Below are 13,815 nucleotides of genomic sequence, written 5' to 3' on the forward strand. Positions count from 1 at the left end.
ACCAACTGGTTGTTTTGGCCCCATTTGTGTCCAACGGTTCATTTTGGCCCAAAATTTTTACCAATACTACCCATTTTTCCCCAATGGCCTTTTTGTAATTTTCTTTTCTTTCCTTATTTTTCGATACCTTCTTTTATTTATTTTTATTTGGTTTCTTTATCTCTCCAAAATTTATTTTCTCCCTTATTTCAAAGCGGATTTTAATTAGTATTTCAAGATGATAGATTTTAATTAGGGTTATTATTTTTTGGTGGGTCTTTCTCAGATTTGGATTTACTTGATCAGTGATTATGTGATTGTTCTTAAGTATTTGAAGATGATAAATTTTAATGTGGGTTATTATCTTTTGGTGCCATAATTTGTTGATTGTTACTGACCATGAACAAGTCAATATTATGTAAGAAAAAAAATGATCTTTTTGGGGATTATGTTTTTTAGTTTTAAAACTTTTATGAGGAAGACATGGTGGCAGTCAGGGGTGGCCTGGGCCCAAAGCAACCAAAACAGTCGCTTTGAGCCCCGACTTAGTGGAAAAAGAGAGAGAGAAACAAATTCAAGAGACGGAGAAACAAATTGAAGAGAGCGTGAAACAAAAGCTACAAAAGAATTAAAAGAGGGAACTATAAAATAAGAAAAGAAAATTACAAAAATGTCGTAAGGACAAAATGGGTAGTTTTGGCAAAAATGGGGGCAAAAACGATCTGCCGGACATAATTGGGGGCCAAAAGGAACTGTCAGATACTTATGGGGGCCAAAATGACCAATTAGTCACAAATTGGGGATCAAAACAGAATTAACCCTATTTTTTCAACCTTTTAATGGTCTAAAGAAGACGAAGGAATCCCCTTCTCCTTCTTCATTATCTACTATTCGATTAACCATTGACGCCCTAAAATTTTGGTTATAGTTTGACTGAGAAAGTGAGAAGCCAAGATCGTCCTGATGATCATGGAACAGCTTGATCATCATCATCATCATCATCGTCATCATCATCATCATCATCGTCATCGTCATCGTCATCATCGTCATCGTCATCATCATCATCGTCGTCATCATCATCATCCTCATCACCATCATCATCATCATCACCATCATCACCATCATCATCATCATCATCATCATCATCATCATCATCATCATCATCATCATCATCATCATCATCATCATCATCATCATCATCATCGTCATCATCATCATCATCATCGTCACCAGATTCATGATTATGGAACGACTTGATTTTCATCGCCTTCATCATCATCAACAAGAAACCCAACAAATCCTGGCTAAATGAAACTCCAACTTTGATTATGAATATGGTTGGTGGTACTAATTAAACTATGTTTTCAAGATCAGTGTCTCTCTTTTTCATCTAGAATGTCTTCTACTTTACTATAATAGATTTCTACTTGACAATGTTGATGATGTTTGATACTGTAAAACTCCTCATCTTTTTTCCTTGTTAAATGAGATTTAGTTGTGAGTTTTGAATTCAAAAAAAAAAAAATTTAGAGAAAGCGTTGTCGGAGAAGAGAGAATTAATATATCAAAGAATTAAATGAAAGAATTTTTGGGAGAGAAAATATAAAGTAACGGATTTTTGACTTTAACTTTGCTCATATAGACATTTTCGATAAACTAGGGCCTTTTGATAAATAACCCAGGAAGCTGGTCATAAACTAGATATTTTCGATAACTAGGAAGCTGGTCATAAACTATGAGCCTTTTGAGAAATAACTCAATTATAAATTATTTTGATGGTGAGCATACTTACTAAGTATTTTTTTTAGTTCCATGAGATCAAGAAGTGTAGGCTGTAGACTAGGTGAGTAACTGATTATCTTATTTTTGCTAAGCCAATTCTAAATAAATAAATAACAACGTCCATGTTTATATCAAACGTGTATCACACAGCTACGTGAATCTCACTTTTATCGACTAACTATGTAGTTCTCTCATGTTAGAAACCTAAGTTCAACTCCTATTTTTTTCCAAAAAAAATCTGGGCATCTTGTGTCGAACGAGGGTTGTACCCACATCATTTGGTCGGTGTGATTTTCAAAATTGGTGTCATTTTGAGAGCGATTCCTTAATTTACTTTTCAGATTTTATTTCTGTTTCTTTCTTTCAATTAGACCGTCATTTCAAGAAATGTTGTTTTAATAACGAGAGATAAAAGTTTTTGGGTGAGAAAATCATATTAACTAAGACTTGCACTACCTCATTCTTCACCAAAAGTTGTTTTTTCCAGGTCGGAAAAGAGTGGTGGACAGACAGTCATTACCGACATCAAATTTTTTTCTTGCTATATCCTTCTACAACCACCATTGGTCCACCACCACCTCCACAATATCATCTACAACACAGGACCATGGTTGAGAATTTGGGAGCCCCGTGCCAATTTTGAATCTAGGCCTATCGTGTGAATTTTTTTTTAAGGAAACACTGAATATAATAAAAGATTATTTAACAATAGATAGATAAAAGCGTAGATGCATCTAACTGTGTTTTTAAGAAATTGCTCACAAGAAATTTTTCCATTTCAAAATTTCCCTTTCTTATAAGAAATCTAGTTTAGAATCCGCAATCGCTTGTGAACAAAAATAATGTTTATTATATCTTAGATTGTAAGTTTTTAACTAAAATAACATAATAAAATTTGAACTCTCTTGGAACTTTTCATTTTAACATAATATCAAGTTGAGTACTTAGTTTACAAATTATCCAAAATATCCAGGGACAGAACGATTATTTTTGTTGAGTATGGCTAGCCTAACTGAAGAAAAGAAAATCATTTATTTATACAACATATAGTATAGAAGTTAAAGGAGATACTTTGAATATGGTATCTGTTGTATCATGATCGTAGCATATGCACTGACATAATATTGAAAGTTTTAAATCTTTTAGACTTTTGTTGAAAACACTTCAAGAGACAAAAAAATACTCAAAAAATAGAAAAATAATTTAAAGAGGTGTAACGAAGCAAAAAACAAAGATTGACATAGCATTAGTACTCTCAACCTTAACACAAAGCTGCGAATATAAAGAAAACTAAGGGCCGCGTGAATGCGTGATTCAAACTCACGTCGATGGAATGAAATTTAGAAGCCTTACCAACTTAGCTAATAGACTTCTATGTTTAAATATGAATCTTTAATTATAAATCTCAAAGCGGATTCTAGACAAAAATGAGCTCCGGTGGTGGGATGTCCTGTGCGGGCGTCTTGCCCGCACTGTCCCATCCATGACCCTGCTACAACATCGCAAAAAATAATATTCAAGTAATCTCAATCGAGATGGAACAAATAATACTTTAAAGACTTAAGACTGTGTATCTCAACATTTCAAGTTGCAAATCTCCATCTCTTTTGCATTTCGGAATAATTTAAATAACCCAATACATCTTACATGCTTAAGAATAACTAGAAAAGGATTTACCTTCTCTAAAGCAACAATGACCCATACTAGAGATGGTTTTCTCATTTGTGCGTTCATTAAATTTGGCCAGCGCTTTGGGGAAAGCTAAATAGTTTCCGGGGTGTGAAGACTTGGTCAAAAATTGGTCAATTTTGTTTGACAATTTTATTTAGGGGGAAAGCAAAATAGCTTCTCCACCTCAGCTCTCTCTCTCCACCTCACTTCTCTCCCTCCACCTCATCTTCTCTCTCCACCTCATCTTCTCTCTCTCTTCTCCGATAGGTCGCCGGTCGGAAAATTTTCCGGCCGGCGACCATGATTTTTTTTTTCTCTCACATCTCTCTAAACTCCGGCGAAGGGGGTTTCCCTTCGCCGGAGTTCTGGTCTGTTGAAGAACAGACCGGAACTGGTCTGTTGAAGAACAGACCGGAACTCCGGCGAAGGGAAACCCCCTTCGCCGGAGTTTAGAGAGAGAGAGAGAGAGATGTGAGAGAAATTTTTTATTTTGAGGTGGAGGGAGGTGAGGGGGAGAGTTTTTTATTTTGAGCCTTATTCCCCATAAAATATGTTTCCCCGGAAACTTTTCAAAATTTTGCATATTCCCTTTAAAATTTCACACCCCGGAAACTATTTAGCTTTCCCCAAAGCGCTGGCCTTAAATTTTGTGCATGTGAAGGCCACTTTATTTGTTCATTCATTTATGCATGTGAAGGCCACTTTAATTGCTCCTTAGGGGGATTCTCACGTTTAAGTTATAAGTCACTATGTTGGGTTTTCCTTCTAGTGGAGAAATCTAGTTGGGTTTGGATTAGGAAACCAAACCCGGACCCAAGTCGAGTTTCTTTGGGTCGGTGATTTATGTTGGTTACTTAGGTCGGTGAATTAGGGTTGAGGGAAGTCTATAAAAACTTCCTTAATCTTAACTAGAAGTAAGTTGCACAATTAGAAACACACAAGAGAAGAAGGTTGCCGAGAAGAGCAGGGCTGATCTGTTTCAGAGTGCGTAGTCGTCGTTGTTCGGAAAATCCGACGGTGAATTCTTCTCCGCTCAAGCTGAAATTTGGCATAAGTGTTCTTAACCTGTTCATCTATTATTTGTACGGTGTGATCGTTGATTAGTAGCCGGAATCCTAGTGAATTTAGGGTCGTTTTAGACTGAATATTTCTTGGCTGTTTTGTTCTTGCTTGTGAGGTTTTCTTCGTGTTTCTTCGTGTTTGAGATTGATTCTTTTGAGAAGGGTCTGAGTCACGGGTGGACGTAGTATGTAACTATATTGTTATTATAGTTGATTTGGTTGGACTACGAGTCTCGTGGTTTTTACTTCTCATCTTGAGGAGGTTTTCCACGTTAAAAATCGTTGTCTTATTTACTTTCCGTTCTTTGTTTATTGCTCCCACTTATTCTTCTATATTATCCTCATAACCGACAGAAAGGGCGAAACCTTTATATTTCCGCTGCGCCTAAGTGTCCGTTTTTCCCAACACACTATTCAAAAATAAAAAAAAAATCAATAAGTCACACGAGATGTAGTTATTTGGTGCCATGCTGGTCCCTGTCAAATCTCTTTTTTTTTTTTTTTTTTATAAAGGTCCCTGTCAAATCTCAATAAATCATTATTTGTCTCAAATATGTTAATATTAACTTTTTCCACCCATTTGAACATCTCGTGTTTAGCATGCCAGTAGAGTATTTTATTTCTTAACACCAAACCATACTATTATGTATAATATGACAGTATGCTTTTTGACTTTGGAGAAAAGTACTTTGTTGAACAGCTAAATAGACGTGAAGCTTTAACAACGTAGCAAATAAGGTTTACTTATGAGTTAATTTTGATAATATCATTCAAGTCAAAATATTTAATTTTCATCTCGAGGACACTTCGACATCTCAAGTCAATCAAGTGTTCAAGTTAGATAAATAATTCATCAAGAGTGTGAATTCATTTTATGACAAATTTGATATGTTTATATAGATTTAGATGACGGTGGCAAAACACCAACTAAGATGATGCGGTGTGTGGACACCGATTTGAAGGAAGCCACGTGTTATGCCCGTTAATTGGAGAATAATATTTGATTGAATTTGTATATTTCGACAATAATAGATCCTTTGACAAAATAATTCGTGTATGAAAACCGGATCTTTGAGAGTGTTCATCCCTCTGTAACTGTCGTACTCTTTGGGAAGCGCAAAACTTAAGGTGTTGAGCTGACTTCTGTAGACCTCCCTACTTCATCTTTCTGATTTGAGCATACTCAAGGACACTACTGACTCAAATGCACCTTTGCATTTGCCTCGAGGCGGAGATGAGCTCAAGGCGTTGAGTTGGTTTTTGCAGACCTCCCCACTATGTTTCAAGACTCGAGCAGAGAAGCAGAGCTGACTCGGATCCACCTCTTTGCTTGCCTAAGAGATTCAGGTTGACCGCTGATGTGACACGAAAATGTCACATTTGGAGAGCCTAACTTAGACTAATTAGTCCTTTTTGAGTGTTATCAATAATATTTTATGTGTTTTTCATGTTAGGTACTTATTTTGGAGTTAAGCATGTGATTCGGAATAAAAGGAGCGAATTATCACTATCATTTCATGTGCCTAAAATGAGAGAAAAGGACTTCAAGCAAATCAAATAACAAGTATAGTCAATGACGAGTCCGACGGTGAAAACGGTATTCAATTCGGAGTTCGGACGGGGAAGATGTGGAAGAAAGAAGTCCGAGGGTATTCTAGTCCTTTGTAAGAATTTGAAAATGTAGAGACAAGGATGGAGGCACTCTCTTGGTTTCTAAATCAAAGCCCAAAACCAAGTCCAAGCCCAAGAAATATTAAGAGAAGAAGAATTGGGTAGAGATTTTATAGGCACCCATTTGTGGTCTAAAGACTTAGTCAAGTTTGACTAAGTTTAGGGTTTGACTCAAGTTAGAGTAAGGGGTCAAAGGCTACTATTCATCATCTTCTTCATAGATCAACCAAGAGAGGAGAGAAAGAGGAGAGGCTAGGGTTTCAAGTTTGGAAGTTCAAGGGTTTAGAGAGTTAAGAGGAGCTTGAGAGAGAGAAAAAGAGAGGAAGGAGAAGGAGGAGTGCCGGCCAAGCAAGGCCGGCGAAGCTCAAGGCCGGCCAAGCTTGGCCGGCAGCAGCTCGGGCTGCATAGAGTAGCTCGGGCTGCTCGGGAAGCACTCAGGGACGCGCAACAGCAACACGGGAACAACAGCTGCAGCCTGAGCAGCTGCAGCCGAGCAGCTGCAGCCGAGCAGCTGCAGCCGAGCAGCACCATTAAAGCACGGGACAGAAGCTCCTCATATGCTCGGAGCTGCTGTTCGCTTCACGGGAAGCTTGCTCGGAGCATGGAGGACGCGACCGCAGGGACGTGCTCGGCATGGAGGACGCGGCTGCAGAGCTAGCGACCCGGATTTGGCCGGATACCATGGTTTTTGACCGGACTTCTTCCCTTTCTTTGGCCGGATTATTCTAGGTTTTCCGGCCATCTTCTTGGCCGGAAAACTTAGGGTTTTTACTCCCCATCATCTTGGCTTGCTTCTCATATGAATTGATTTGATATTTGAGTAGAAATTTGTAGAGAGAGAAAGCTAGGGTTAGCTTTAATGGAGGTTGTGTTCTAAATGGAGAAGATGATGGTGGTCGCTATGGGGAACCCTGAAAATTGCTAAGGGGAGATCGGCTGCACCTTAAAGACTCATATTTTCCGACGATCTTAGCCTCGAACCAACATCGAAAAAGGGGGATTCTCTCACCATTTCCTTTCCATTTCTTATTGAATCACCATGTTTAGCTAACTTTAGTTTGTCGATTATATGAGATGAAATGTGATGAATTCGTGACTATGTTTAATATGATTTGATGTTTTGATTATAAATTGATGTTCATTTATTTCGATTATCGTTTTGATCGTATTTTCATGTGTCTTGTCAAGCACTTCGCATAGTTAATAGACGAAACGAAGTATTCGATATCGATCGGAGTCTAAGTCATAATTTCATGTGTCTTGTCATGCACTTCACATAGTTAGGCGACTAGACGACACTTTCGATGACTCGGGATTAACCGATTTAGACGTTTGTTTGACTAAGTATGATCTCTGGATATACATAGTACTTAGAGACATCTACTTTAGGAGTCGAATATCGATTGTACCTCGACACATCGAATCGGACTACACATAGTCGTAGGTTTATCATTCTGGATTCCCGGACTTCGACACCTCTCTCACTTATTTATCTCCCGACTCTTGTTGCCTCCCGACTCTTGTTTCTCCGACACTTATCTCGAATCTCCCTCGCCCGTTTACTTTTATCGTTTAATTAGTTTATTTGTTTTCTTTATTGCTTATTCAATCAAAACCCTCGTTTACCTTTGTTCTTTTCCTTTTTAGTCTAAGTTAGCTTGTAATATCTAGACCGAGGGATAAGACCCTTCGATATCCAAACTACCAACTTATCCTTGGATCGACTCCGGTTTTACCGGTTACTACTTGATACCTCCGCTTGGGTGTGCAACCTTTTCGGGTGCATCAACCGCCTAAAATCTCTAGTTGGGACGAAAACTTTATCTCTAAAATCTCTTTTTATGTCTGTCTAAATGAGAAAAAGATGATGAGAGATAGCGTTTTTAGAGAGAGAAAGAGAATTGATGTGAAAGAATTAAAAGAAGGGTATTTTGGCATTGAAAATCTGACTTTAATGGTTAATGAACGGTAACGACAAAAAAAACATCTCGATATTTTCGATAAACTGGGTGGCTAGGCGGAAAGCTGGTCATAGAATATGTGGACATTTAGAAAATAATCCTTATTTCAAAGTGGAGCAAACACTTAATAGGTGTACTCAAATGCAGTGGCAGACCCAAAACTTTTTCTTTGTGGGGGCACTGTTAAACAGTAAAAAACGAAAACCGTCATTAATGACGAACTGCGGAGCTTCATTACTAACCTCTACCAAAATTAGTTATAAGTCTAAATTTCTAAAAAGAAGGATAATATGGGATGCTAATAACTGTATCGGAAGTTGGGTGAATTCATAAAGAAATAAGAACATAAGAAAATTTGTTAAAAAAATAGGAGTTAGAAAAAAGATTTAATAAAAAAGAAAAGGAGTTACAAAAAAAATTGAAGTACCAATCAGATTAGATTAATTTCTTTTTTAGCCCCCTACTTTGTGACCAGCTTCCTTCTTGGCCCCCTATTTTTCACAAATTCAAATTTGGCCCCTATTTTCAAGTAAATGCTATAACTACCCTTTCTAATTTCAAAATAAAAATATTAAAAAAAGAGATATTTCCACCTCATCTCTCTCGCCATAACTATACCTTCGCCGGAGAAAAGAGAGGTGAGGTGAAAAGAGAGGTGGGTGGAAATATTTTTTTTTTTAATATTTTTAATACGAAGGGTAGTTATGACATTTACTTGAAAATAGGGGGTCAAATTTGAATTTATGGAAAACAGGGAGCCAAGAAGGAAGCTGGTCACAAAGTAGGAGGCCAAGAAGAAAATAACTCATTACATTATTACAAAGATAGTAGAGGCAAAAACAAATGAAAATTTCAAAAAAGCCCCTCATACTTGTGAAGGATGGAGACGCCTTTAACACTAAAGCAGATGTCTATAAATCTTCTCAAAACAAATTACCCTAAAAGAAATGTAGAAGGCGGGACTTGAACCCATGACATGTAGCATCCCAGCTAGTTACGGCACCACTAAGCCAACTTCGCTTTTGTGAAACAAACTAACAATCACACATATTTAACCGATACGATCCGAAAAGTTTGGGGCCTCCCCACGAGCCCCTACGTGGATCCGCCCCTGCTCAAATAGACTTGCCAAGACATATGTATTGCTGGTTCGGAGGTATTTCTAACCGCCGCTAATATACTTTAATATCAACTTTTAAGATAGTCTTTTAACAATCATTTACAACTGAATGAATTCATTGACATCTATATTGTTTAAAGTTCTAAGAAATACAAAAATGAGAAATAGAATAGAAGTGTTTTTTTTCCCTATATTGTTGAAAGGATGAAAATAGTTAAGAAGCGGTTATCACAACATATTTAAATCGTGTTTAACAAGACGAAATAACAATAGTATACCATTACAATAAAAATAAAATCTACGCGGACGATCTAAATATTATTTTAATCCCATAATCGTAGGTGCACGTCACTCATTAATTTCTACATACATAAATAGGTAGCTAAGTTGGTGCTTTTCATTAGGATTTTATGTCAACCTAATAAAGATAACAGCTATTCTTACTTGGGTAATTTTGCCCTACTTTTAGGTGGTCAACATATATCTATTCTTCTTTAATTTCCTCTAATGGAAAACCTAGTTGAGTTTTTAATGGATGACAATCATGAGCTAGAGGAGTACTATGATCATCATCAGAATTTTGAGCCATCATCAGTTTCTTGGTTTCAATTTGATTATGTTCTTGCTAATTCTATTGTGGGTGGTGATATAGATGAAAATGTATTTGACTTTTTATTCTCATCATCATCATTATCTAATAATTTGGAGATTAGTGAGCAAATAATTGATGATCAATCTAATGAAGTTTTCTTGACCAACAATAACCCTTATATGATCAATCATGGGTCTGTGATAACACAACCTGATTATAATGACTCTAAAGTTCATGATCATGAATTAGATGTGGGTTTTGATTTATCTGATGAAATATCACTTCTTTTGAAAGATAACAATGAAATGGATTATGGGTCATACTTTTCTGAAGTACTTTTTGAGCATCATGATCATCAATTTGATGTGGGTTTTCATCAATCTGATGAAATTTCGTCTCTGGTAATGAACAACAATCTTCATGATGAAGATCAAAATCAGCAGCAGCAGGAAGATGATAATATAGATGGATCGCAATCATCTTCTTCAATTAATAGTAAGAACTTAATGTCGGAACGGAATAGGAGGAAGCGAATGAATCAACAGTTATTCACTTTGAGGTCACTTGTCCCCAACATTACCAAGGTACATATATATAGACTAGGTCATATTTTCTTTTGGAAAGGTAATATTAGGGTTTTCTCAAGATGGGCCTTAGGGTACATTCAAGACACTAATTCTTTCTAATTTTAAATGGTTAATTCTAATTTGGTCTACATTTTGTGATCAACTGGAAAATATGACCCTCATATTTGTTTGACATTCCAATTTAGTTCCTACGAGCTAAGACAATCGTTCTGTTGACTATTTGTTTTCATTTAACCCTTCCATTCAATAGTTTTCCCTCCTTATACTTTTTCCTCGTTAGAAAAGGTCGTCGATTGAAGGCCGACAACGACGACCGGTCATCAATCGACGACCTTTAACTGACTACAGCATAAACAAATAATTCTTTCTTCGTGTTCCTTGCCCTATTACCACTAGAACCAACATAACTACGTATGATCCACCACATCATCTTCATCTCTCTCTCTCCTCTCTCGATATTTGAAGCTTCCACTGGGAACCCTCACTGAGATTTAGATGAGGGTTTTCAATCGGCTGTTGAAGCTACAATGGTATGGTAAACACCTTGTAGAGGATATATATATACACACACGGAGAGAGAGAGAGAGAGAGAGAGAGAGAGAGAGAGAGAGAGAGAGAGAGAGAGAGAGAGAGAGAGAGAGAGAGAGAGAGAGAGAGAGAGAGAGAGAGAGAGAGAGAGAGAGAGAGAGAGAGAGAGAGAGGGAGAGGGAGAGGGAGAGGGAGAGGGAGAGGGAGCGGGAGGGGGAGAGGGAGAGGGAGGGGGAGGGGGAGGGGGAGGGGGAGGGAGGGGGAGGAGGAGGGGGAGCGTAACAAAAGTTTTGTTATTTAGTTGGAGGTTGTTGGCGGATTGTCGGCCGACCACTTGCCAGTAACCATTTCTGAAGAAGAAGAAGAAGAAGAGAAAGGACGAGGAGGAAAACCTTTTCATGAAAGGGTAAAAAAGAAACAAACAGTCAATTGTTAAAATTGACTAATGAAATGATGGTCTTGGGGCCAAATTGAATGCTGAACAAATATGAGGGTCAAACTTTCAAATCGATTACACATTGGGGGCCTAATAAGAAATAACACAATTTTAAATAAAAAAAGTGAAGAAACTAATTATTGTGAATTATTGATGGCATTGAAACAGATGGACAGGCAATCCGTTTTGGTTGATGCTCTCGCCTATTTGAAAAGTTTACTTAGTCAAACACAAATTGAGGAGGAGAAGATAAGTAGTATATCATCTTCACCATCACTATCTGACCAACCTTCTTTCCGGGAAATGGAACCCTCACCAGTAGTACCATGTGAACGTCCTTGTGCAGCTCTACGTCCAGCCATATCAAAGGTTAGTTGCGAGGTCGGTCCAGGCCAAAGTCGTCAAAATCCTAATGCGAACCGAAAATTTAGGTCTTACATAGCTAGTTAAGCTAATCCTTTTAATATTTTGAATGATTTTACAAAAAAGTCTAAGTTGTAGTTCAGTAGTTAAGAATGTGGGTTGTCTATAAATGGTTTGACGCAATTCAATCCACTATTCGACTATACTTCTCATTTTTAGGTTGTTTCGTTCCGAGACTGGGTACCATGTATTATGGCAAGTGCAATCTAACCCTGAAACTGACCAAGATTTGACTCATAACAGTCATATCCTATATCTTCCAAAAACAGTCATATCCTATAGTATTTTTAATTTTATTTACTCAAAATAAGTCATTATAGATTAGAGGTTACACAATCAGGCTTAAAGCCTAATCAAAGCATCCCAGTTCCTTATGAAATCACTATATGGGGTTGGATCTATTTTGTGGAAAGGGTTGGATCTATCGAGTTTTGCTTACAATATCCAAGCCCAATAATAGATTAAACCTTTGGTTTCTTCAATTATATTAGAGCATCTCCAATGCAAAACTCAAAAAAAACTCTAATTGGCTTAGAGAGATGCTAGAATCACAAAAAATTTTGACAAAAAAAACTTCCCAACTGATGTGGCCTTTGTGATTTTCATCTCTCAACGGCCTAGATTTGGTCAAAGTTTGAAACCACACCCGCCACATCAGCTGGGTACCTTTTTTTGTCAAAATCTTTTGTAACTTTATCATTTCCCATTGGCTTATGTGTTGAGTCTCAATTGAGATTCTCTTTCCTATGTGGCTAACTTGAGTGTCTCTAATTCAAGTCCTTCTCCAATGCAATACTCTAAAAAACTCTAATAGAGACACATGTCACACATACATTTAATAGAAAAAAGTGGTTGAGAAAGAAAGACTTTTTATTGGTCCAAAAATTAAATTTGATGACTAGGACACTTAAGACTCTCAAAAGAGATCTCAAAAATAGAGTTCCTAGTTGAGACATCTTAAAACTTAATGCTTCCGCATCATCTTAAGATCTCAATTGAGTTTTGCATTGGAGAGGTTTTTTCTCAAAAAAAACTCTAAAGTCCTAGGTGGCACTTAAGATTTTAAGATTGAGTCTTGCATTGGAGATGCTCTTAGTCTCTAGTTCTTCGTCTTTGTTCGGATTAATTCACGTAACAATCTGTTATTTCTTGTTCAGTGATATAGCTAATATGATTCTATTTTGAAATATATATAGATAGAAGTCGAGTTGTTGGTAGAAGAGAGATTCTTTTTGAAGATTAAATTCAACAAGGCGCTTGGAGCAGCGGGTAAAATCCAAAGGACCATAGAGATGTTGGGTTTGGATATCATAAATGTTTCAACCGTAGAGGTCGACGAACACAATTTTGAAAGTTCCTCCTTTGTGCGCGTAAGTTGCCATCTCCACGTCGTCTACTTTATAATTGATTAATAGGATAAATTAAGCCTTTCCTGGTTAAAACTACAAATGCTATGAATGAAATTAAGAGAAGTGAGGGCAGCTTCTGTAGTCATTTCAGGTTATTTTAGACAATAAGCATTCTGACGAATCAGACATCAAGAGTCAAATAAAATTATTATAAAACTATTCGATTCAATTCAGATGTCGAGTCAGATGTCATATCGGACTTAGAGGAAAAGAAAAACTCCACTTAGACTTTTGTTTAAAATATGTATTGAATGAAATGCAGGTAAAGAGAAAGGGAGTTAAAATGACAGAACAAAGCTTGTCACAAAGGGTTAGAGATGTTGCTAATCAGTTGGGTCTTCTTCTTCCTTTTGATTTTTAATTACCATTTAATTTGAATTCATGTATTGTATACCAATAAGCATGTATTCATGCAAGTTTGTATTTTTTTTTTTGGTGTAATTAATTTTTGTTTCCATCATTTGGAATACAATACAAGACTTATTTTATCTTGTGATTAGGGAGTTTTTATATTTTTGGCAGGAAACAATACAAGGCTTGATGCCTTTTTCTCATCCTAGTTCATGAGACTCCTTATCTAAATCTATAATATTTT

General features: G+C 36.9%; 1 protein-coding gene across 1 annotated transcript; it reads left to right on the forward strand.

Annotated features, from left to right (window-relative positions):
- Window positions 1-9,766: 9,766 nt before the first annotated feature.
- Window positions 9,767-13,815, forward strand: LOC147556538 (uncharacterized). The gene is made up of 4 exons (XM_086663973.1): window positions 9,767-10,421; window positions 11,557-11,757; window positions 13,008-13,181; window positions 13,483-13,815. Exons 1-4 carry the CDS (start codon window positions 9,777-9,779, stop codon window positions 13,579-13,581), a joined length of 1,119 nt encoding a protein of 372 aa, XP_086520099.1. The 5' UTR covers window positions 9,767-9,776; the 3' UTR covers window positions 13,582-13,815.

Source organism: Eschscholzia californica, unplaced genomic scaffold (assembly GCF_041429995.1).
Source record: "Eschscholzia californica isolate CP2 unplaced genomic scaffold, dmEscCali1.0.p SCAF_2, whole genome shotgun sequence".
Lineage (NCBI taxonomy): Eukaryota > Viridiplantae > Streptophyta > Magnoliopsida > Ranunculales > Papaveraceae > Eschscholzia > Eschscholzia californica.

Coding starts and splice junctions, on each gene's coding strand:
- LOC147556538 (XM_086663973.1), top strand. CDS start 9,777: ATGGATGACAATCATGAGCTAGAGGAGTACTATGATCATCATCAGAAT. Junction 10,422..11,556: donor TTGTCCCCAACATTACCAAG/GTACATATATAT, acceptor GCATTGAAACAG/ATGGACAGGCAATCCGTTTT. Junction 13,182..13,482: donor AAAGTTCCTCCTTTGTGCGC/GTAAGTTGCCAT, acceptor AATGAAATGCAG/GTAAAGAGAAAGGGAGTTAA.